The sequence below is a fragment of the Geotrypetes seraphini genome, chromosome 8 (genome assembly GCF_902459505.1).
Source record: "Geotrypetes seraphini chromosome 8, aGeoSer1.1, whole genome shotgun sequence".
NCBI lineage: Eukaryota > Metazoa > Chordata > Amphibia > Gymnophiona > Dermophiidae > Geotrypetes > Geotrypetes seraphini.
Window position 1 is genome coordinate 14,816,497 of NC_047091.1, and position 22,950 is coordinate 14,839,446.

Consider the following 22,950-nt stretch of genomic DNA (forward strand, 5'->3'; position numbering starts at 1 on the left):
CCAGATGAGCCCCCCCAAGCATAGGTCGAGGAGACGGTCGTGAGGACCTTCTGATGGGTAGGCATGTGAAACAGCAAACCTCTGGAAAGATTGGAAGAGAGCATCCACCAGCGAAGCGACTGCAGCAGAGCAGGAGTGACCTGAATGTGACGAGTCAGAGGGTCGGAGATCTGCGACCATTGAGAAGCTAGGGTCCACTGAGGAATCCACAGGTGAAGTCTGGCAAAAGGAGTCATGTGAACCGTAGAGGCCATGTGGCCTAGAAGCACCATCATGTGTCTCGCTGAGATGGATGGGCGAGAAGAGACCGAGTGACAAAGATGAAGAAGAGCCGCCAGGTGCTGAGGAGGAAGGAACGCTCTGAGTTGAATAGTATCCAGAACAGCTCCGATGAAGGGGAGAGTCTGTGAAGGTTTAAGATGGGATTTGGGAAAGTTGATCTCGAATCCCAGACTCTGTAGAAACCAGATTGTCCTCTGAGTGGCCCGGACGGCCCTCTGAGACGTGGAATCCTTGATGAGCCAGTCGTCGAGGTAGGGAAACACCTGCAGACCATGGTTCCTGAGTGCTGCGGCCACCACAACCAGGCACTTGGTGAAGACTCTGGGAGACGAAGCTAGGCCGAAAGGAAGCACTCTGTACTGAAGATGAAGGTGTCCCACCCGAAATCTGAGGTATTGACAGGAGGCCGGATGGATGGGAATATGAGTGTAAGCCTCCTTGAGATCCAGGGAGCATAACCAGTCGTTCTGCTCGAGGAGGGGATAGAGAGAAGCCAGGGTCAACATGAGAAACTTCTCCCTGACCAGGAACTTGTTGAGCACCCTGAAGTCCAAAATAGGACGCAGGTCGCCCATCTTCTTTGGAACAAGGAAGTACCGGGAGTAAAAACCCGTGTTCTGTTGGTCCACAGGGACCAGCTCGACGGCACGAAGCCGGAGCAAAGCCTGAGCTTCCTGAAGAAGAAGGGCGGTCTGGGTTAAGTTGGAAGGATACTCTCTTGGAGAATGTTCTGGAGGAACATGATGGAACTGAAGAGAGTATCCCACTCTTACGATGGAAAGGACCCAGAGGTCGGTGGTAATAGTCGTCCATCGATGGCAAAAATGATGGAGACGACCTCCGATGGGCAAAAGCGGGGAGGGCAGAACGATGGAAGTTATGCTCCCTATGAGACAGTCAAAAAGGCTGGGGAGCCTTGGGGACAGCAGAAGGTTGAGGCTTTTGTTGGGGCTTCTGCTGATGCTGCCTCTTCACTGGCGGCCGAATGGCGGGGGCCGCTTCGGCGGGTAGCGCCGTTGATAAATCATAGGACGACGAGACGGTCGAGAGATGGCAGGCTTGGGCTTCTGGCAGATAGCAGAGGAAGGGTCCGGACCAGGCAAGCCATGGATCGAGGGTATCGGCTCCAAAGGTGGCATGGGCAAAGACTCTGCTCCTTGCGAGACATGTCCCGGAGCCAACCCGACACTCGCCGAGACTCTGCTCCCAGCAGCGAGAGTGTGCGCCGAGGAGGCACCGGAGGCGGCTCGACCTCACGGGAGACTTCCGTGTGCCCAGGCTGGATCTGGGAGAGAAGCGTCGGCCCAATTTTGGTAAAGAGCTCAACAAATCGCTTCTCCATCAAGGCATGAAACAACGCCGGCAAAGAGGGATCCACATCAGCAATGGGACCTTCTGCACGGACGTCTATCATTCCGCCACCAGGGGGCTTGGATTTAGAGGCCTTGGGCACCTTAAGCACAACTAGAGGGATAGGAGGCTGTGTTATCTGACCTGAAGAGACATCGGAAGGCACCGCAGCCTGCGTCGAGGTCGAAGCCGGCACGAACGAGGCAGGCTTGAGCAGACTCGAGGCCGAAGATGTAGAATCGGAAGTCGAAGGCGTGGCGCTCTGGGAAGAGGGCAGCACCGGGGACGCCTCCATGCCAAACAGCGACTCCCACAAAATACAGCAACGCTTAAAAGCACGTGCTGTGAGCGTGGAGCAAGGCCGGCACGATTTTGGAAGGTGTTGAGGCCCGAGACACTGAAGACAGCGTCGATGCGGGTCTGTCAACGAAATCGCGCGCTGGCACTTGACAAACTTTTTAAAACCGGTAACAGGCCGGGACATAGGCCGAAAAAGCTCCGCCGCAAGGTCGAAGCCGCAGGGCCGCGGCCACACAACCTGCCCGTTCGAACGATCGAACAAAATTTTTTAAAAAAATTTTATAAAACAACAAAACATAACGTGAGCCAACAGGAATGAGCACAAAAAACCCAAACCCGCAGTCACAGAAGGCACAAAAATGGAACTTCGCGCAGAGAGTTTCAAAGGCAAACTTCTCAGCTCCGCGGAAGAGAAAGAACTGAGGAGACACGCCCGGTGCATCGGGCGGGAAGGCACTCGCACATGTGCGGTGTGGGCAACTTAAAACTTCTAAAAGTTTCTACAAGCAAGTATGCTTGTGAGATGTCCGCATCGGGGCTCCGTTGGATGACGTCACCCACTAGTGAGAATACCTGCCTGCTTGTCCTGGGATAAAACAAGAATCAATATGCAAATCAGATATTGCAATAATTGTTGAGGGCAGACATGATGCAGTGGTTCTCCAGCCCTCAAGTACATTTTATCACTCTGTGGCAGAACATGCAAACCTATGTATTCATTATGGATATCAGATGTTCAGTGTTCTCCCTAGGGCCTTTTAACCGGGTGCTCCGCCCGGCTAATTTAGATGACATCCCGGCTGCCATCCATCGCGAATCCTGCAGCTGTGGCCGCTGCTCAACATTTAAAAAACAAAAACAAAAACACCTCTCACCGGCTTGGAGATTTGCTGCCTTAGCCTGTAGTGAACTCATGCGTTGGGGCTCTAAGGTGTGCGTGCTGGCTTCCCTTCTCTTCCCTCCGAAACCGGAAGTTTCGGCCCGGGGGGAGGAGAACGAAGGGAAGCCAGCACGCACACGTTCGAGCACCAGAGCAGGTGTTTGCTACAGGCAGCGACAGAGGGAAGCTAAAGGAGATGGGTCAGCGACGGAGGGAGGCTTATAATTTGCTTCGGGCCTTCCTCGCTGCCGGGTCCTGCTTACTTTCTGTTTCCGCGAAGGCAGGACCCGGCAACGAGGAAGGCCCGAAACAAGTTGTAAGCTTCCCTCCATCGCTGACCTATGGATGGAGGGATGGGACGAGAAACGCTGCTACTGCATCCAAGGGGGAGGGGGGCGGAAGATAAAAGCTGCTGCTTCTGCACCCAAGGGGGGGGGGGAGAGGGAAAGAGAAAAGCTGCTGCACCCAAGGGGGGATGGGGAAAGAGAAAAGCTGCTGCTGCTGCAACCAAGGGGGGAGTGGGAAAGAGAAGTGCTGCTGCTGCACCCAATTGGAGAGGGGATAGGGGAAGAGAAGTGCTGCTGCTGCTGCACCCAATTGGGGAGGGGAAGAGAAGTGCTGCTGCTGCACCCAATTGGGGAGGGGATAGGGGAAGAGAAGTGCTGCTGCTGCACCCAATTGGGGAGGGGATAGTGGAAGAGAAGTGCTGCTGCTGCACCCAATTGGGGAGGGGATAGGGGAAGAGAAGTGCTGCTGCACCCAATTGGGGAGGGGATAGGGGAAGAGAAGTGCTGCTGCACCCAATTGGAGAGGGGATAGGGGAAGAGAAGTGCTGCTGCTGCATCCAATTGGGAAGGGCGGAGGGGAAGAGAAGTGCTGCTGCAGCAGCACCTAATTGGAGAGAGAGAGGGGAGAAGGAAGACCAGGGAGAGGATAGGAAAGAGATGCCAAGACCATGGAAGTAAAGGAAAGGAGCTACCAAACCATGGAGGAGGGGGAGATGTCAGGGCATATGGGGGAGGGGGAGGAGGCAGATGCCAGACCAGGTGAAAGGAAGGAAGGAGAAGAGATGTCAGATAAAGGAGTGGGAGGAAGAGATGGAAGGAGAGGAGAGGAGAGAAATGCCAGGGCATGGGGGAAGGAAGGGAAACTAAAGGAGACAAAATGCCAGACCAGAGGGAAAGAAAGGAGAGGAGGTGCCAGAGAAGGGGGGAGAGATAGGAGGAAGATGCCAGGTAATGGGGGGCAAGAAGGGAAGGAGATAGAGATGCCAGACCATGGGGTGGAGTGGGAAGGAAGGAAGGAAAGGAAAAGAGAGAGATGCCAGAGCATAGGGGAGGGGGTGAAGCTGAAATGAATCATGTACAAAGGAGAGAAAGGGCACAGGATATACAATTTATTGAAGGGACATAGAAAGAGGGAAGATGCCATATGGAACAAAGAGTAGGCGGACACTGGATGGGAAGGGCAGAGAGGGTGAACATTGGTTACAAGGGGCAGAGAGAAGGTGGACAGTAGATGGAAGGGGGAGAGAGAGAGGGCAGAGGCTGGGTGGAAGGGGCAAAGAGAGAGGACAGATGTTGTATGGAAGAGAGCAAAGAGAAGATGATTAAAGCAGAAACAACAAAAGGTAGAAAAAATTTTTGTTGCTTTACATAGAATCAAGAAGTATTGTAACTGTATTGATTAAAGTTTATAAATAGGAAATGAAAACAAGGCAATATTTTTGGGACAAAACCCCTTTTCTCAGGTCAGGACAGGATACTATAACAGCAGTATACTGTACTGCAGGAGTGCCCAAATTGTCGACTGCAATAGAACAGTAGATCACAAAGGCAATGTGAGTCGATCGTGTTGCCTTTGAAATCTTTTTCTTCCTGCCTCCCCAAGCCAGGCCAGGTGGTAACAAGCGCCGTACTCACAAGACTTCACCTCTGACGTCAATTCTGATGTCGGAGAGGAATTTCTGGGCCAGCCAATCGCTGCCTAGCTGGCCTGGAACTTCCCCTCTGACGTTAGAATTGACGTCAGAGGTGAAGTCTTGTGAGTCCGGCACTTGTACATGCCTGGCCTGGCTCGGGGAAGCAGCACGGAGAAATCGGCCTGGTGGATTGGGAGGTAGGGAAAGAATCGGGGAAGTGGAGAAATCGGCACGATGGCTTTGGGGGGCAGGGGAAGAGAGAAAGAAAGGCAGGCAGGGGGAGAGAGAGAGAGAGACAGAAAGGCAGAAATAAAGAGGGGGCAGAGGAAAAGAGAAAGAAAGACAGGCAGGCAGGGGGGGAGGGGGGAGAGAGAAAGAGAGACAGAAAGAAAAGGAGAGGGGCAGAATGAAAAAAAGGTAGAAATAAATAAATATTGGATTTACAGTCAGAAGAAGGAAGTGCAACCAGAGACTCATGAAATCACCAAACAAAAAGGTAGGAAAAATGATTTTATTTTCAATTTAGTGATCAAAGTGTGTCCGTTTTGAGAATTTATATTTGCTGTCTATATTTTGCACTACAGCCCCCTTTTACTAAACCGCAATAGTGGTTTTTAGCGCAGGGAGCCTATGAGCATTGAGAGCAGCACGGGGCATTCAGCGCAGCTCCCTGCGCTAAAAACCACTATTGTGGTTTAGTAAAAGGGGAGAGGGTATATTTGTCTATTTTTGTATAGTTGTTACTGAGGTGACATTGCACATTTTAAAATCATCTGCCTTGACCTCTGAAAAAAAATCTGAAAACAAATGATAATTAACATTTTTTTCTGCGTACATTGTGCTCCGTGTTTTTTTTTAAATTTTATTGTTGGTAGATCATTTTGACTTTGTCATTTTAAAAAGTAGCTCGCAAGCCAAAAAAGTGTAGGCATCCCTGCTGTACTGTCTTGAAGAAAGATTTGGCCTCTGAAAGCTAATTGAAAAATGGATTAGTCCAATAAAATTGTATTTTCTTTTTTCTCATTATTTGTTTTATTTCTATTTGTTAATTTGTAAAGTAGCAGTTTTTTAAAAATTTACATCTACTGTCTTTATATTTTGCACAGTATTAGAGGACGTGTCATTGATTCTGTGGTGTTGCATTGTATGCAGAGTCTGGTTTCTTGGCAGTTCAGTTTAACTTTTGTCTACATGTTTGTGATTATTCCATATTGGGCGAGGGTGTATCTGTCTGTGTATGAAAAGGATATGGCTTTCTGTTAGCATCAACTGTATAGGACCAATTGACTGTGCAGGATCTGGCTTGTTTAGTTTTACATTGCGTGTGTTGGTGTTCTAGTGCTCACTGCAGTGTTTAAGATGCTGCCTTTTCCTCGGTTCTCCCTTGTTGTGTGACTTATGGATTATTACTAAAAATATATTTTTTATATTGAGGGGGTTGTTAAAAAAATGATTAGCACTGACTGTCATATATACTAGGTATGCCACTGGATTTAATGACCCTATTCTAACTTTACTGTTGATGTAGGTGTTGTACCCCCATACACACTATAAAAAATTAAATTAAAATTGTATTAACGTCAAGCAGCTTTCAAATGAGATTATAAGCAAATAAAAATAAAATATTTTTAATACATTGCTAATTATTACCTGCATCTTTACCTAAACTGTTTTGCCCTAGCTCTCACTTTGCACAACAGCAAAATAAAAAAGTAGTAGATAAAGATCAATCACACAGGTCTCTTTCAAGGCTCAGTAATACTTCTATATAAATTATGTGGAAGAGGTCTGGAAGTGGGGATTGCATCTATTTCATATCCTCAGTGAGACCTCAGGAAGGAACCTAGTGATCAAAACATTATTAGAGGTGCTGTAGAGCCATTTCTTGTATGACTGGATGAACTATATTTATCTTTTTTTTAGTTATTTAAATTCATGCAGAAATAAATGGCTAGAATGAACCTAATGACTGATTGACGTGGAAGTCTGAGATTACTTTCAGTAAGAAGGACAGAACCTTACACAAGGAGAGCCCTGCTTCTGTAAACTTAAGGAATGGTTCCCTGCATGAAAGAGTTTTATCTGGGAAACTTGTCTCACCGAAATAATCACCACCAGAAACACAATCTTGACTGTAAGATCTAGAAGGGAAGCCTCCTGTAAGGGCTCATATGGAGCTCTAGTGAGACCCCCCCCCAAAGCTTGGAAACAGGGAAAGTCTGCTATCTGCAGCTTCAGTGATCCGACCGACAGACCCTTCTGAAGTCCCTCTTGCAAAAAGTCCAGGACCATCGAAATTGGAGCTCAAAAGGGCTCTACATTAGAGAATGATGGGGACAAATTTTTCCCCCATCCCCGCGGGAACTCATTTTTCTGTCTGGTACCCGTGAGTTCTTTTCCTGTCCCTGCCCCATTCCTGCAAGCTCTGTCCTCATCTGCACATGCCTAAAAATTTTAAATCATAAGTGTTTGAGGCTTGTGTGGTTAAGGAAGAGCTTACAGGAATGGGGCAGGGGCAGCGACAAAACTCACAGGGATGGAATGAGAAAACTGAGTTCCTGCGGGGGACGGGGAAAAATCCGTCCCCGTGTTATTCTCTATTCTACATAATCTACAGCACACCAATACTGAAAGTACTTCCAGGCCTTGGCATAAGCTGCTACCGTCAATGCCTTCTTAGCTCTAAACAGAGTGGAAAAGACCATGTCTTAATAACCCTTGCTCGTCAGGCTTGCCCACTTAAGAGTCATGTTGAAAGCCCAAAGTGTTCCGGATTCTCGATAGAGTCCGGTCCCCGAGTAAGAAAATCCATTTATTTGAGAAGGAGTTTTGTTTCCGAATTAGTTCATCTATGGCCAAGAAATATGGAGAGTTTGAAAGAACCACTCATAATTTATCAAGGTGAGAGTGATGAATTATTGTTGTGTGGATTTCTCTATATAAGAAGATATATGTTACTCGTTAATGTGAAGAATTGTTATTGTTCTCTGTCCTTTGAATAAACTGTGTATGTATTACTATTAAGCTGCCTAGGTGTTAGGCGAGATAGAAATTTTAAAATAAATAAATAAATACTATGGTCTGCAGGGCCAACTGGGCACCACTAGGTCTACCAACTCAGGATGACTTGCCCTAGCTTGGGCCACAGGGCAAACATGTACAAGATCCCTTTCTCCGGCCATGGTTGGACTAACACATCCAATCCCGCACTTCTGGGTTTATATCTTAGGCTGTAAAAGCAAGCCATCTTTGTATATACAGCCAAGGCCATCAGATCCATCTGTGGATGCCTTCACCACCGAACTATGCAGATGAATGCCTGGTGGGGCAGATATTGTTCCCCCAGGTCGAAAGTCTGCCGACTGAGAAAGTCTGCCTGTAAATTTTCTACTCCCGCTAGGTGCATGATCCAGAGAGTCTGCAAATGAGCTTTTGCCTACCGAAAGAGGAGTTGAGCTTCTAGGCGTAATAGGGCGCTTCTGGTGCCTCTTTGTCTGTTGACATAGGCCACTGCTATCACACTGTCTGAAAAGACTCCGACTACCTTGCTTTCCAGAAACTTTTCCCTGAAGCACCAGTCAAATGGCTTGTATTTCTAGTTGATTTATGGACCACTTGTGCTGAGCCAGTTTCCAACGATCCTGAACTGGGTGTTTGTTGCAATGACCCACTCAAATGAAAAGGCTGGCATTGGTCGTTAGAATCTCCCAGGAGAAATTCAGAGAGGCATGCCCCTTGAGAGGGAAGCCAGCTGCAACCACCACTGCAGACTGTTCTTTGCTTCCGGTAACCAGGAAAGCGGTCCTGAAGTGAGTCTGTCTGAGGAGATCACAAGAAAGAACAGAGTCTTGGAGAAGCCTCATGTGCACTCTTGCCCAAGGGACCATCTCTATGATTGCTGCCATTGACCCCAGGACCTGCAGATAATGCCATGCCACGGGAGTTGGACTCTTTAGAAGGTGCAAAATTTGCTTCCGGAACTTCAGTCTGTATGGCTCTGGAAGAAAGACCTGGCCTAAAGCCGGCTGAACAAAACTCCCAGGTACTCTAGGCGCTGGGTCAGCTCCAGCTGACTCTTCTTGAAGATGATGATCAATCCCAAGTCCTGGAGGAGTTGGACCATTCTCACAATTGCCAGTTCGCTTTCCTCCTTGGAAGGGGCTCTGATTAGCAATCATCCAAATATGGCTGCACTAGTGCTGCCCGATTCAGGGAAAAATTTCTCAATTCGATTTGACCTATTGAATCGATTTTTCGATTTGATTTGCTTTCCCACCCAATCAGGTGATTTTTTTTTTCAAGCATCTGGCAGGTTTATTTTGTAGCCTCTTAACCCACTCCACCCCCCTTTGCCCTCTCCAATCCCATTCTGACACTGTGGTGTAAACAAAATATACTTTTCCTCTCTGTTAGGTCCTAAGTCACGCTTGCTAACACCAGATCAGGCAGGCTACACATTTCAATTCTGACATATCATAACCACAAAATAGAAATAAAATTATTTTTCTACCTTTTGTTGTCTGGTCATTATTCAAATCATGTTGGTCCTAGGCTCTGGTTTCTGTTTGGCTTCTGTTAACTCACTAGCCAGGGTATCCTGCCCATTTGAAATTTTCTTCTTTCTCTGTGCTCACCATCCATCTTCCACCTCTGTACCTTCCCTATATATCCAACATTTCTGTTTCTTTCCCAATGTATACCATCTCTTTCTCTCCCCCCCGTCTTGTGCCCTAGGTCAAACCTCTCTATTCTCCTCCATGCAGCATCACTCCCTTTCTCTCCTCCATTATCATGTACAACATTTTTGTCTCTCTTCCCATAGACCATCTCTTCCTGCCCTCTATCCTATGTCCAACATTTCTCACTCCCTTCTCCATGCATGTCTCCCTCTCACCCCATTTTACCTCTTTGTTTAATCTCTTCTTTCATGTCCTCCACCCCATGTCCAACAATTCTTCCTCTCCCCACTGTGCAGCAGCTTTCCATCCCTCCCCTCCCATTCCCCTGTGCAGCAGCCTTCCATCCCTCCCCTCCCATTCCCCTGTGCAGCACTTCCCAACCAATCCCCCCTCCACCATGGGAACTGACATACTTTTGAGTGTCCTAAAGCAGCAGCAGTGGTTGTGGAGGCTGGCTGGTAGAGTAAGTACTTCAGAGCTTCCCTTTGCCGCATCATTGCTGAGTCTGATTTTCTTGCAGAAAGAATCCTCCCCCACATACTCCAACACGGGACATGGATGCTCCCCAGCCGGCCTTCCAGCACAAATCTGGTATGATATGGGGTAGGAAAGTCTAAGGGGATAACCTCTTGTCAATTTTAAGTAAAATTGAGGGGTTTTGAGGCAGATGGGAGGCTTTAGAAAAAAAAGGTTAAAATCCAAAATGGCCTCCACCAGTAAAATTGTGCCAAAAATGGCCCATGGAGACCTCCTTGAAGTAGAAAAATTGCAAGGAAAGGGGGTTTTAGAAGTGGGGGGGACCTTGGCTCTGGCTGCAGAAACCTTTAAACTTCAGTTTTGAAGACCCTCTCCCTAATTTTGCCCATAGGCTATAATAGCCTTACTCAGTATGCAATGTGCCTGCCTGCCTACTTCAACTTAGAAATGCAGCTGGGATAAATGGAGAAGAACTCTGCCTCACAGGTCTTCCAGCAGCCAGTCGGATGGAGGTCAGACTGAGCCTCAACTTCCAGAAAAATATGCACCGCAAAGGGGGAAGGACCATGCAGCTAGCCCAATATTAATCCTAGCCAAGCTGGGAAGGAGCCAAATAGCCTTCGCTCAAACTCCTGATAGATCAGGGATGTGAGCAGCTACGTAGGAACGGCCCCTGAACTCAAAAAATACAAAAACAGGTTGGTTAGCTAGGCGTCACCGAGGGCTCATCCTGCTACCAGCAGACTTCTGAAGCGCAAGTTTGCATTTACTCCCAGGCAAAGATCCCAACACATGGGATCCTCTGGGCACCAAGCTTCCAACTGAAAGTAATAAAATTGCAGAGCAGAAACACTTCTGATCAACTTTCTTGCAGAAAAAAACCCTGAGGAAGGAGGTGTAGTTCAAAAGATGACTGACATCAATCTTCAAGCAACTTGCTAGTTCAGATGCAAAACCCTAGTGTTCAGGACCACTAGCCACATTGCACTAGAAAACAAGTTAGGGCTCTTCAATCTGGAGAAGACTGGGAAGGGAGGAGACAAGGTTTACAAAATCATGAGTGCACAAGGACTAAGAACATACCAGGTATCATATTGAAACAAATTTGAGTGCATTATTTCTGTCACAGCATAATTAAATTGTGGAATTTGTTGCTAAAAGGTGTGGTCAAAACTAATAATGTAAGTGGGATTAAATAAAGAATTTAGACAAATTTCTAGAAGACAGGTCTACCAACAACTAATGGCCAGACAGACTTAGAGATTTTCACTTTCTTGTTTCTGGAAATGAGTAACATAAATTGATCTCCATTAGGATCGGCCAGCGTGGCCACTGTTGGGAATAGGATGCTGGGATCGATGAATTATAAATTTGATCCGGCAAGGCATAACTTATTATTTTATGGAGCTGGAAGTGAAAAGGAGGCCATAGTGTCTAGATCAATAAAGGAAAATGAAATCATTAAATTGCATACTTATAACCTCAAAATCAGTTAGGTATCTGAAACCCTGAAGTTCCATTTTTGGACTCTATTTCTAGTAGCTCTTTTGGCATGCTAATGTGGCTCAAAAGTTTGCATCATACTACATCGTTGTACCTTTCCAGTTTTGAATCTTTGCATGTTTACTGAGTATTGAACAAAATTAACAAAATTTTTTAAAGACAGAATGGCGCTGAATGAAAACATGGATTCTTGATACTACCATAAGATCTGGGAAAGATTGTGATAATTACCAGATGAGAGTCTCTGTGGGGTCTGAACAGTCAAAACAGTGTTTGGTTTTCCAGTTTGGTATATAGCTGAACTCAATGTAGTACTCTCTGTGGTGCTACTGGGTGACACACTGACTCCAAAGCTGGAGCTGGGGTAGCACTGTTGGTATGGGCTTTGCCCAAGAACTGTATAAGTGGGATACTCCTAAAAAAGGAAAATACACATAGCATAACATTGTAATTCACAATATGTCAAACATTTCTTAAATAAGGTGACTGATCTATTATTATCTAACTACCAACTCTGGGTGGCCCAGTAAATTAGCAACATAGAAAACTGAAGGCAAAAAAGACCATATGGCCTATCCAGTCTGCCCATTCATGCCATATTACTATCCCTTATTCTCTCTTAAGAGATCCTAAGCACTTGTCAGAAACTTTCTTGAATTCAGATACAGTCTTCATCTCCACCACCTCCACCAGGAGGCTGTTACACAATTTCACCGCTCTTTCCATTAAGTATTTCCTTTTCACTTTCAATCTATGCCCCACATATATCAAAGCTCCTTTCAAATGAAAGACTTGCCTGCTGTGCATTTATACTATATATACTTGAATATAAACTGATCTGAATATAAACCAAGGTGACTTCCCCCCCCCACGAAAAAAAAAGGGAGATAAAAAGGTTGACAAATATAAATCGAGATTAAAATTTGGGAGATCCTGGTGAGAAATTCTACTTCAGCACTGGAGAAAAAAAATCCAGAAATTCATTTCCTTTTCTTTTGAACACAATACAAAGACATCTGAAATATACCTATAGCAAACATATTTCAGTCAATAAATTCCTTTTTTACCTTTGTTGACTGGAGATTTATTTTTTCTATCAAATTGGTCCCAGTTTCTCTATTTTCCACTTTCCTGTCTTCTGCAAATTCTTCTGTTGCTGTCCATTGGTTCCACCTTCCACAGTCTAGCATTTCTTCCTCTCTTCCCTTTCTCCCATTGTACAGCATCCTCATTCCCTTCTGTCCTGGATCAATCTCCCTTTTTTTCCCCTCCCCACTCCTACACAGCATTTTTTCCTCTCTCCTTCACCCTCATGTACAACATATGACTCCCTCTCTCTCATTAATCAGAAAGGGATTTTTCACTCTCTGGAAACTCAGATCCCTTAAAGCTTATTTTGTTACATCGGTTTTTAGAATCATAGTCCAATCCCTCGTACTAAGCCTGCTTGACTACTGTAACATCGCCTATTTGGCAATTTCCCAAAAAAATATGCGACGCCTACAACTGTTGCAGAATGCGACAGTCAGTCTAATCTTTGGACTAAAAAAATTTGACCACGTGACACCCTACTACCGGCAGCTACATTGGCTGCCGATGAAGGCACGCGTAAAGTTCAAATTCGCCTGTTTCTGCTTTAAAGCATTACACGGACTTGCCCCCAAATACATTACTGACCTTTTCTCCTTCTCAACCAACAGACACAAGAGAAGTGCACATTCCAACTTCGTTTCCCCCCCAGTGAGAGGTTGCAAACTGAAAAAACACCATGAATTCCTTCTCTCACACCAAGCAGCATCATGGGGTAAAGACCTAGAACAATTACTTTCGCCCTCTACTTATGAGGTATTTAGGAAACGTCTAAAAACACACCTGTTCCTAAAACATCTTGACAACTGATCCACTTATCTCTTTCCTCTCAATAGCGACCTACTGTCCTTTTGATCACTTTTCTCCTCAACAATGAATTTCCTGTCTAATTACTTCTCTTTCTTCTTCCCCTCTTGAAGTCAGTCAATTTGTACCTTTGCTTAATCTTTTGTAAACCGCATAGAACTTCACGGTATTGCGGTATATAAGCTGTTATTATTATTATTATTGTCCACCATCTCTTTATCTCTTATTCCTTCCCTTGCTGCAAAGGGAGTGGGAGGGGGGAGAGGAATCCAGGGAAGAGGTAGAGGTAGTGCACTAGATGTGGTGTATTTATATTTTAGCAAAGCCTTTTACAGTCCAAATTTCATGCCCCCTCCCTTCCTTCCTGCCTTTGTCCCAAGTTCATACCCCTCCCATGTCCCAATGCGCCCCCTCTCTCTCCCTTTCTTGATCCAATGAGCATGTTCTGTGGCCCAACTACTTCGGTGCCCCCCTCCTGCAAGACTGTATTGGAGCCGCCAAAGGTCAGCCAGCCGCCTTCTTCCTGTCTTCCAGCCGCACTTCGCAGGACCATGGGCTCTGCACGTGGCTGACCTGGAAAGCCTTCTCTCTTGACGTTGGAAGGGAAGGCTTCTGGGTCAGCTACGGACAACTTAATTGGAGCGCGCTTGCTGGAGGGGTGAATGTGGCAGGAGGGCAGGAAAAGGAAGTGAACAAGTATTAGAGCCTCTTGAAGTGCCTCCAACCTCACCGGCTCCCAACTTCTCTGAGATTGTCAGAGGGGGCAGGAGCCATCAGGCCTTGAGAATGCACAGATGCACAAAGCCACACATTAATCCAGGATAGACCATTGATGTTGATGGAGAGAGACTTTAGCTGAACAGCTACTGGAGATCTTTATTCAGCACAGAGCTGGTAAGGAGAAAGCTGCGATGGCAGCAGGGTAGAGTGGAGGATAGTGCAGCAGCACAGGTCATTGGAGGGCGTACAGAAAAGTAGCGTCATTCATGGGGATGGGGGGGGAGGGGGAGGAGATTGCAGGAGAGCAGCTCTGGTCACCAGGGGGCATGTAGGAGAGCAGCGTCAGTCATTGTAAAGGAAGTACAAAACGTTAGCTTTCTGGTGGACTTGAATATAAACCAAGACCACCATCTGTTTATATTCGAGTATATACGGTATCACATAGGTATTTAAATATATCTATCATATCTCCCTTCTCCCATCTTTCTTCCAAAATATACATATTGAGATTTTTAACTCTGTCCCCATATGCTTTATGACAAAGACTGCTGATCATTTTAGTAGCTGCATTCTGAGTTTCACCAGAATATTATGCAAGGGCATCATCACTTCCTTTTTCTTATTGGACATTCCTCTCCCTATGCACCCAAACACCCTTCTATCTTTTGTTGTATACTTTTCTACCTGTTTGGTCACCCTAAAATCATCACAAACGATCACACCCAACACCCTTTCCTCTTTTGTGCACAAAGGGTTTTCAATCCCTAAACTGTACTAGTCCCAAATGTGTGATGCTGAAATTTGTATTTATTTTTAGTATTTATATACCACTTATAGCCTAAGTGGTTTACATTCAGGTACTCAAGCATTTTCCCCTATCTGTCCCAGTGGGCTCATACTCTACCTAATGTACCTGGGGCAATGGGGGATTAAGTGATATGCCTAGGGTCACAAGGAGCAGTGTGGGATTGGAACCCACAACCTCAGGATGCTGAGACTGTAGACATGTTCCGAATGAGAGATTTCATATAAAATGTCATAAAAATTGTAGTTTAGTATTCTGCTGGTTATCACAGAATCCTGCCTTCTCTTCCTGGTGAGGTGCTTGCATAAGTTATAGAACAGTTTGCTTTTTTAATGTAGACTCCACAATTAAGGACTTCTATTGCAACCTGTCAAAGCCTAGGCAAGATTGGATCCTATACAAAGTACAGTAGAATCTCAGTTAATCAGTACTTGGTTAAACAGCACTCTCACCCAACTGGCAAAAAAAAAAAAAAAAAAAAAAAAGACCCCCAATGTGGCAGCAGTAGAAGTGGTGGCAGTGCTGAGCTGCAACCCCACCCTTCCCACCCACTCAGAAGCACCAGTTCGACAGCCGTCTTGAGCCGTGAATCCCCTCATTACCTCCCTTACTAGAAAGCTGCACGGGAACGGGGACGACGGGAATCCTGCGGGACCCGCGGGAATCCCGTGGGGATGCCCCCTAGGGTCGCAGGGATCCCGTGGGGACGCCCCCTAGGGTCACGGGGATCCCGCGGGGTTCAATTCAACTCGTCTGATTTTCCTACCTGCCCTGCCACGAGGCTCGTCTTCCATTTCCTGCCTGCCTTGCCGCAGCACACATAGCCAATCGGAAGTCTTCCCTGATATCAGCGCTGACGTCAGAGGGAGGGCTTATGGAAGACTTCCGGTCGGCTATGTGTGCTGCGGCAGTGCAGGCAGGAAATAGAAGACGAGCCTCGCGGCAGGGCAGGTAGGAAAATCAGATGAGCAGTGTTCTCCCTAGCACCCGGTTGTCCCCCCGCCAGCTCAGCTGGTGCAGAGCCCTCCTCTCAAGCACAGGCTCTGTACTTTCACCCTCTTCCCGGCGCCTTGGAGCCTGCATTTATCACTTCCCTCTCCCCTCTCACTTTTCCAGCCCTCTCTTTCTCCTCTCACCTCCCCTGCAGTACTCCAAACTTGCTGTGGGTCGCTGGAAACAACTGTAAACAATCCACTGTCCCTAAATGGCTCTGGGTCACTGAAAACCAGGTATGTTGGGGACATTCTGTGGCTGGAGTGAGCATTTGGCTAGTAAAGGACTGATATTCAAGACTTAACTTGCCAAAGTCAATGGGACTGTGCTTAAAACTCAATCCTTCCTTTATGCCATTCACCATAGGCTGTTAAATACTTAATATCCCACTTAACCTAGAGTTTAGCTGACTGCAAACCCATAGAGACACTGGATCTGGACAGGGGGGGGGGAGAGAGGAGAGAGAGACAGAAAAGGACCTTGAGGAGGGGCTGGAATGCAGACTTGAACCAAAAGGAAGGGGGAAGAAAGAGCAGATGCTGGACTAGAGGGGCTAGAGAGGGGAAACACACTGAACTGAGGAGAGAGAGATGCCAGGCCCTGGGGAGAAGGAGGACAAAGAGAGTGAGACAGACAGAAAGACCTGGAACAAAGGTGGGAGGACTCAATATGTTAGCTTTGGGAAATGTATATAGCAGATGTCTTTGTATTGTGTTCAAAAGAAAAGGAAATGCATTTCTGGTTTTATTTCTACAGTGTTGAAGTACTTGCTGACCTTTGCTGTGACTGGTGGGGATCCCCAAGCACCGCCAGCAGAGGACCTCCTCTAGAGACGGCCAGAACTCCCCTCCACCAAGCACAGCAGTCACTGGCAGCATCCATGAGCCACTGAGGTGCCAGCATCTGTGACTCAGGGACTCTACTGCTGCCTACCAAGCTTGGCAAAAGGGACCCCCCGGCCAACTGCAAAGGAAGTCCTCAGCTGACAGCTTGGGGGTTCTCATCAGCTGAATATTTATTTATATTGTATATTTACATTAGAGGCTCTGGTAGAAACCCGTTTACAAAGTATGTATTCTTCCCAATTAATATTTTCAAATTAATAAAGTTTCTTTGCTTATTCGTATATGGGTCTCTACCATAGCCTTTAATTCAGTAGCATAATTAAATGAAATAACTATTTCTGAAGTTTATAGAGACGGGCGGGGACGGAGGGGATTCCTCACGGCGATGATTGTCAAGGTGGATGTCGAGGTGAGCGTTAAAGATAGTGTAGACATGAACGTCCAGAGATACATTGAGACGTGTGTTGAGAATACGATGAAGAACTGTGCTCCCTGGAACAAGCAACTCTGCTTGACATAGAATATTTGTAGTATTCTTGTATCTTTCCCAAATTTAGTAGAAGAATTAGTAGCACCTTTCAATGATATCATTCCTCTACAGTCTTGAGTCACATTTAATTTAGAATATTATTTTAAGTCATACTATTTGCCCACAATTAATTTCATTCATAGCATTATTTTCAATTTTTATTTTACCTTTTTTTAACTAGTCTATTTTTTTGTCATTTATTTTTAGATTGATGTGCTTTTGATTTTTTTTTAACACTAAAGGCTCCTTTTTTTAAGCTGTGATAGCGGTTTTAGCGCACACTGAAATGCTGCGCGCGCTAGACTCCATCGCCAGCATTGAGCTGGCATTAGTTCTAACTGCGTAGCGCATGCTAAAATTCTGCGTGTGCTAAAAACGCTATTGCAGCTTAGTAAAAGGAGCCCCAAGTCTTTTATTACTAGGATTGCTCAGGAGCTTCATCTTGTTTTATATCACACAGTTATTTATGTTAAATTTATGAACATTCGCGCTTCCTTGAGGATTAAACACTATTGTGTCTTATTACATATATTCTGTGGTTTACTGCCCAGCAGTTCTGCAGCTGTCTCTCCTAATATCATCAAATGTCCATGTCAGGCCTTTTGATGATGACATCAGCAGAACAGTCAAGCTATTATGGCATCCTTGTTTCTTCATGAAGATTACAGAAACAGACAGCCATCTCCATCCTATAAGTGTAGAAGGGGAACCACACAAGTTTAACTCACACAGGTTGAAGAAACTAGAGCCAAGCTCTGTATGGAGGAAGATTTGATACCTCACCAGGCTAGAAGAGAAGAAGCCTGAGAGACAGGCAGGAAGGATTCTGGAATCCAGCTAAGGAAGTACTGGGGGGAGGGGGGGTCAAGGAGAGGGGAGATGCTGTACTGTAATTATAAAGACTAAAGAGTCAGGGAGCAGGGTTCTGGCTGGGAGAGTAAGGAAGTTCAGGGGGATATTGGGGTTTGGCTAAATAAAAAAACTTCTACCATTTTGCCAAGTACAATACACTGCGCAAAAAAATATTTTATTTTAAAGCTTTAGAGTGCAAGATGCATTCTTTCCCTTGGAGCTACAGCCCAATTGTTCTCAATCTATTCTGCTCCTTAACCAGAGCTCTCAGGAGGTACCAACCCCTGGTGGAGACAAGAGCCACAAATATGGCTACATTTGGGGGGGAAAAAAAAGTTAGCCTCTCTCAATCTATTAAAAATTAAACAAAATCTTGCTAATTAGATGAATTAACTGCAAGTAAATATAAGTGATAATCATTATCGTGATCATGATTTCACACCCATACTCCTGAGCCATTTTCTTAGAGCCTTTGAGGGGCATTTTCGATAGTATCCCAGTTCGACTTTAGACTTATCCCACAAGATGTTAGGGCAGGGAAATATCCATCTTCAAAACTGCTAGACGTCCAAAATTTATTTTTGAAAATTATCTATTTGGACATCATGGTTCCTAAGGATGTCTAACTTTTTTGGCCATTTTTTAATACAAAACCATCCATGTTCAAAATATCCAAATCCAAACCATTTGGACATGGGAGGGGGTCAGAATAGTAATGGATTGGCAACACAGACAACTCAACAGAGCAGTGGAGCATCTTAGAGGGCACTGTTGTGAACTTTATATAAAGGGTTTCAGATGTATATCTCACTAACTCCCTTATAATTTATGGTAAGCCCCTAAAACACCCCCAAAACCTACTGTACTTACCTGTGTAGCACTCCAATAATCTTTATGGCTGCAGGTAGCACCTATAGGGCAGTATAGTAGGGTTTGGGTGGGTTTTGATGGGCTCATATTTACAGTAATACCATAAATGTTGTGGTTAAGAATGCCTTATGGGGCCTGGGTCTTCCTCTCTATGGTTCACTAGCCCACCCACCAGGTACTACACACATCTGAAGCTCTATTAGACTTCCCCAAACCAGATGCTGCTGTTCTAGAGCCAGGCATGTACCTTTTTGTTCTCATTTTTGTGTGGTGGAAGGGGGTCAGTAAGCACTGGGGGAGTGTCAGGGTGTCCCACCTTGATGCATACAGAGTTCATTTGGTCAATTTGGGCACCTTTGTAGCACCTAGATGCTTCTAAAACTGGTCTACCATGTTCCCCCGAAAATAAGACAGTGTCATATTAATTTTGGGCCCAAAAAATGCACTAGGTCTTATTTTCGGGGATGTCTTATTTTTTTTCATGTACATGATCATCTCTCCCTTCCTCTCCTTCACCCCAATTCTTCCTCCTTCCTTTCTCTCCCCCACATGCGCATCTTTCCTGCCCTCTCCCCATCCCCTTGTACCTTCCCTCTGCAGCATCTTTCTATCCCTCCCATCTCTCTGTGCACCAGAATCCTTGCACAGTTTTCATCCTTCCACCTGCCCCCGCAGCTGAACCCCCGCTTATCCTCCATCTTTCCCTCCCATCCCGAACTCCACCGACCGCGAGACCGACATGCCTTCCTCCAGAGTAGCGTCGGGCTGTAACACACTAAACAGGCTACTTCATGGCCTTCTCTCATCGGGGAATTCCCTCTGCCGCATCACTGATGATGTCATCAGTAATGCAGCACATGGAATGCCCCGACGAAAGAAGGCCGCGAAGCAGCCTGTTTATTGCTGCCAGCCCAAAGCTGCACTGGAGGGAGGTATGTATGACTTGCGGTCAGCGGGGTTCGGTTGGGAGGGAAGGATGGAGGGTCAGTGGGGGAAGCGCTGCTGCCGGCAAATCCTAACACTAGGGCTTATTTTGGGGTAGGGCTTATATTAAGACCTACCCCGAAAATCATGCTAGGGCTTATTTTCTGGGTAGGTCTTATTTTCAGGGAAACATGGTAGCTCCAAAAGTCTAAGTTCCATCCAGGACATCTTGCAAAACGTTTGATTATTGCTGAAAGACGTCCAACTCTAACAAGCCCACCCATAATACGCCTCCACTACACCCATCTTGAGCTCTGGATGCACAGAGCCTGGGACACCTCGCTAAATGACCAGAAAGATGGCTTTGATTACTGGCACATGGATGTCCTGGCGATTAGGACATCCAAGTGCTAATTTAGGATGCTTTTTGGACATTTATATTTTTTGTGAGTCCCTTTGTCTTCATTAGCACATCCATTGATTATTCTCCTTTTCATGCAAGTACGTTTAACTCTATTTATGCAGTGTGTATAATTCTGATTACTTGGATAGAAATGGGAAAGGAGGTAAAGACGAATTATATAAATTACCTGCTGGGAAATGCTGGAAACTGACGAGACTGAAATATTGGCGATTGCTGTGGGGCTTGAGATTGGACTGGCACTGGTAGCTGAAGCTGTAAAATGAATTCATTTTGATGAATTAAAAAAAAAAAAGAAAAAAGAAAAAGACTATATACAATAAAACCTCCCCATAAAAAGAAAGACTAAGAACCAGTGTGGTCAAGTAGGTGGAACAGCACAGGTTTGTGGATGAGAGTTAGAATTCTGGCTCTGTCACTGACCCTGTGTGATCTTGCTAATTATTAGAGTGCCAATATTTCTTTCTTTGAAAGATGTAAAGCAAATTGAACACCAAGAGCAGGAGGATGATTTTCCACCTAGATTAACTGAATATATGTTAGATTACTGCAATATTATATACTTGGGATCCTTTAAGAAAACCATCAAACGATTGAGAGTCATTCAGAATGTTGCCGTCTGTCTCATTTATGGTCTCAAAAAATCAGATCATGTAAGCCCGTATTACAAAAAACTACACTGGCTGCCAGTGGAAGCAAGGGTCATTTTCAAGTTTGCCTGCCTCTGCTTCAAAACCAGAACAGGTTCATCCCCAGTCTACCTGTTGCACCATTTTGAATTTCCAGGCACCACTTGCACACGTAGTGCCTACCTCTTTGCTTTTCCATCCTTGAAGGGCTGTATCTACAAGAGATTCCTTGATAGATCATTATCATTCCAAGCAGGCAAATGGAATAAATGGTTAACCAACTTCATTTCAAATGCACCCTCCTACCAAACCTTCAGGAAATCAATCTCTTTGATAAATTTCTCTGACTCCTTTCCTGTCTTGTTGTATCTTGCACCATTTATTTTGGTGCCTGCCTCAATAAAGACTTAGAAAAGGCAAATTACTATTATTGTTATTTTCTAGCAAAGTTTTGGGAAATGACTGAAAGAAAGATGCACTGTGTTATATTACATATTTAACAAGAGGACAGAATCAAAGCAAACCTTTAAACAGAGCATAAAGGGGTATAACCTGCATGGAGCAGAAGGTTCAAGTCTGGCCACCTTGTTGGGTAAATTAGATGGACCATACAGGTCTGTCTGCCAGCATCTACTACACTACTATATGTTAAGGGACAGCATTTCCTAGCAACTCAATACCCTATGAAGTGAAATGATCTGCGATGCGTTTGATACAGACTCAATTGGGTGCACAGATCAGAGTGATGTAAAATCAATAAAACCAAAATGAAAAAGGATTAAAAGTTGAAACTGTTTGTTTACAAATAAAAGAAAAATAAAATTAATCTCTGAATGGCTAAGGTTGTTGCAGTTTAAATAAGAGGAAGCATTTTTTAGTATCTTCCAACAAAATGTATAAACCACACTATCATATTCATCTTTCATGTATCGTAATGAGAATCATAAGTTTACTTTTGCACCACTACTGCTTTCCATCAATAGAAGACTTGTCTAGAGATTTGATCACTTTTACCCTTAGCTTTGTATTAGAAGCGAATTTGTCAAATCAAGGTAGGTTATGGGAAAAATTTGGCATCCTCTCTGAAAGACTGTCTTCCTTCAAATATAAATCATGATAGGAAGTCATATGATGCATATACTGTTGATTCAAACTATTACATACTAGACTCTGTTTTGTATAATATTTGAACAGGGTATCCCTCTCACCTTGTCCTAGACCCCCACTGTATTATCTTTATCTTTTTGCTCACTCCCTCTATACCTCTTCCCCAGAGAGACACTCACCTTTTCCTCCATCAGTTTTGCTCACTCCCTCTATACCTCTTCCCCAGAGAGACACTCACCTTTTCCTCCATCAGTTGACTTCTAAATCTTCCCTATAGCACTCATCTTCCCTCCTAAATGCCTTCTACCCTCCAAAGAATCCTCCCTGCATTCCCACCACTTTATTGCTCCGTCCTGTCCCTTTCCCCTGTTTTGACTTCTTGCCTCTTTTACATCTCATTTTCCTTTCTAGCCTTTTATCTTTACCATCTCATTTCTTCTGCCTTTCTATTTTTTGCAGCTGTATCTAGCTACTCCCTGTCCCAGGGAATCAAGAAGGTCAAACAGTTTTATATATGTTCTCTATTAGAGACCTACTCTGTCAAAAAATGTCAAAAAAGCATGGAAACAAAAAAAAAAAAAAAAAGGAGAAAACTCTGCACCAAAAATCCAAAGAAAGAAAAGCAGAGATGACCAAAGAATCAAGTTAAACAATATGAATTCAGAAATGCAAATATTTCATAAACATCCAACATGTACATCAAACAAAAAAAAAAAGCTAGGACCCATGTATGATGTACATGTTGGACTTATTAATACTATTTGCCAACTTGATTGTTTGGTCATCTCTACTCTTTCTTTTGTGTAGGAGGAGTGGCCAAGTGGTTAGAGCAGGTGCCTCAGTACCACAAGATTGTGAGTTTGATTTCCACGGCAGTTCCTTGTGACTCTGGACAACTCACTTAACACTTCATTACCCAGGTACAAAATAAGTCCCTGTCTAAAATATGCAAAGCGCTTTGTTTGTA

At 44.9% G+C, this 22,950-nt stretch overlaps 1 protein-coding gene across 15 annotated transcripts in view; it reads right to left on the reverse strand.

Moving 5' to 3' along the window:
- Positions 1–22,950, reverse strand: part of EYA3 (EYA transcriptional coactivator and phosphatase 3) — a 243,135-nt gene that overhangs the window by 73,597 nt on the left and 146,588 nt on the right. For all 15 annotated transcript variants that reach the window (XR_004540320.1, XM_033954471.1, XM_033954464.1 and 12 more), the window contains 2 exons: positions 20,417–20,502; positions 11,624–11,807 (listed from right to left, as the gene is read on the reverse strand). Coding sequence is in view for 14 of the 15 variants with exons in the window: in XM_033954471.1 (XP_033810362.1) it covers positions 11,624–11,807; positions 20,417–20,502 (270 nt within the window). In the remaining variant the exon portion in view is untranslated. The remainder of the gene's footprint in view (positions 1–11,623; positions 11,808–20,416; positions 20,503–22,950) is intronic.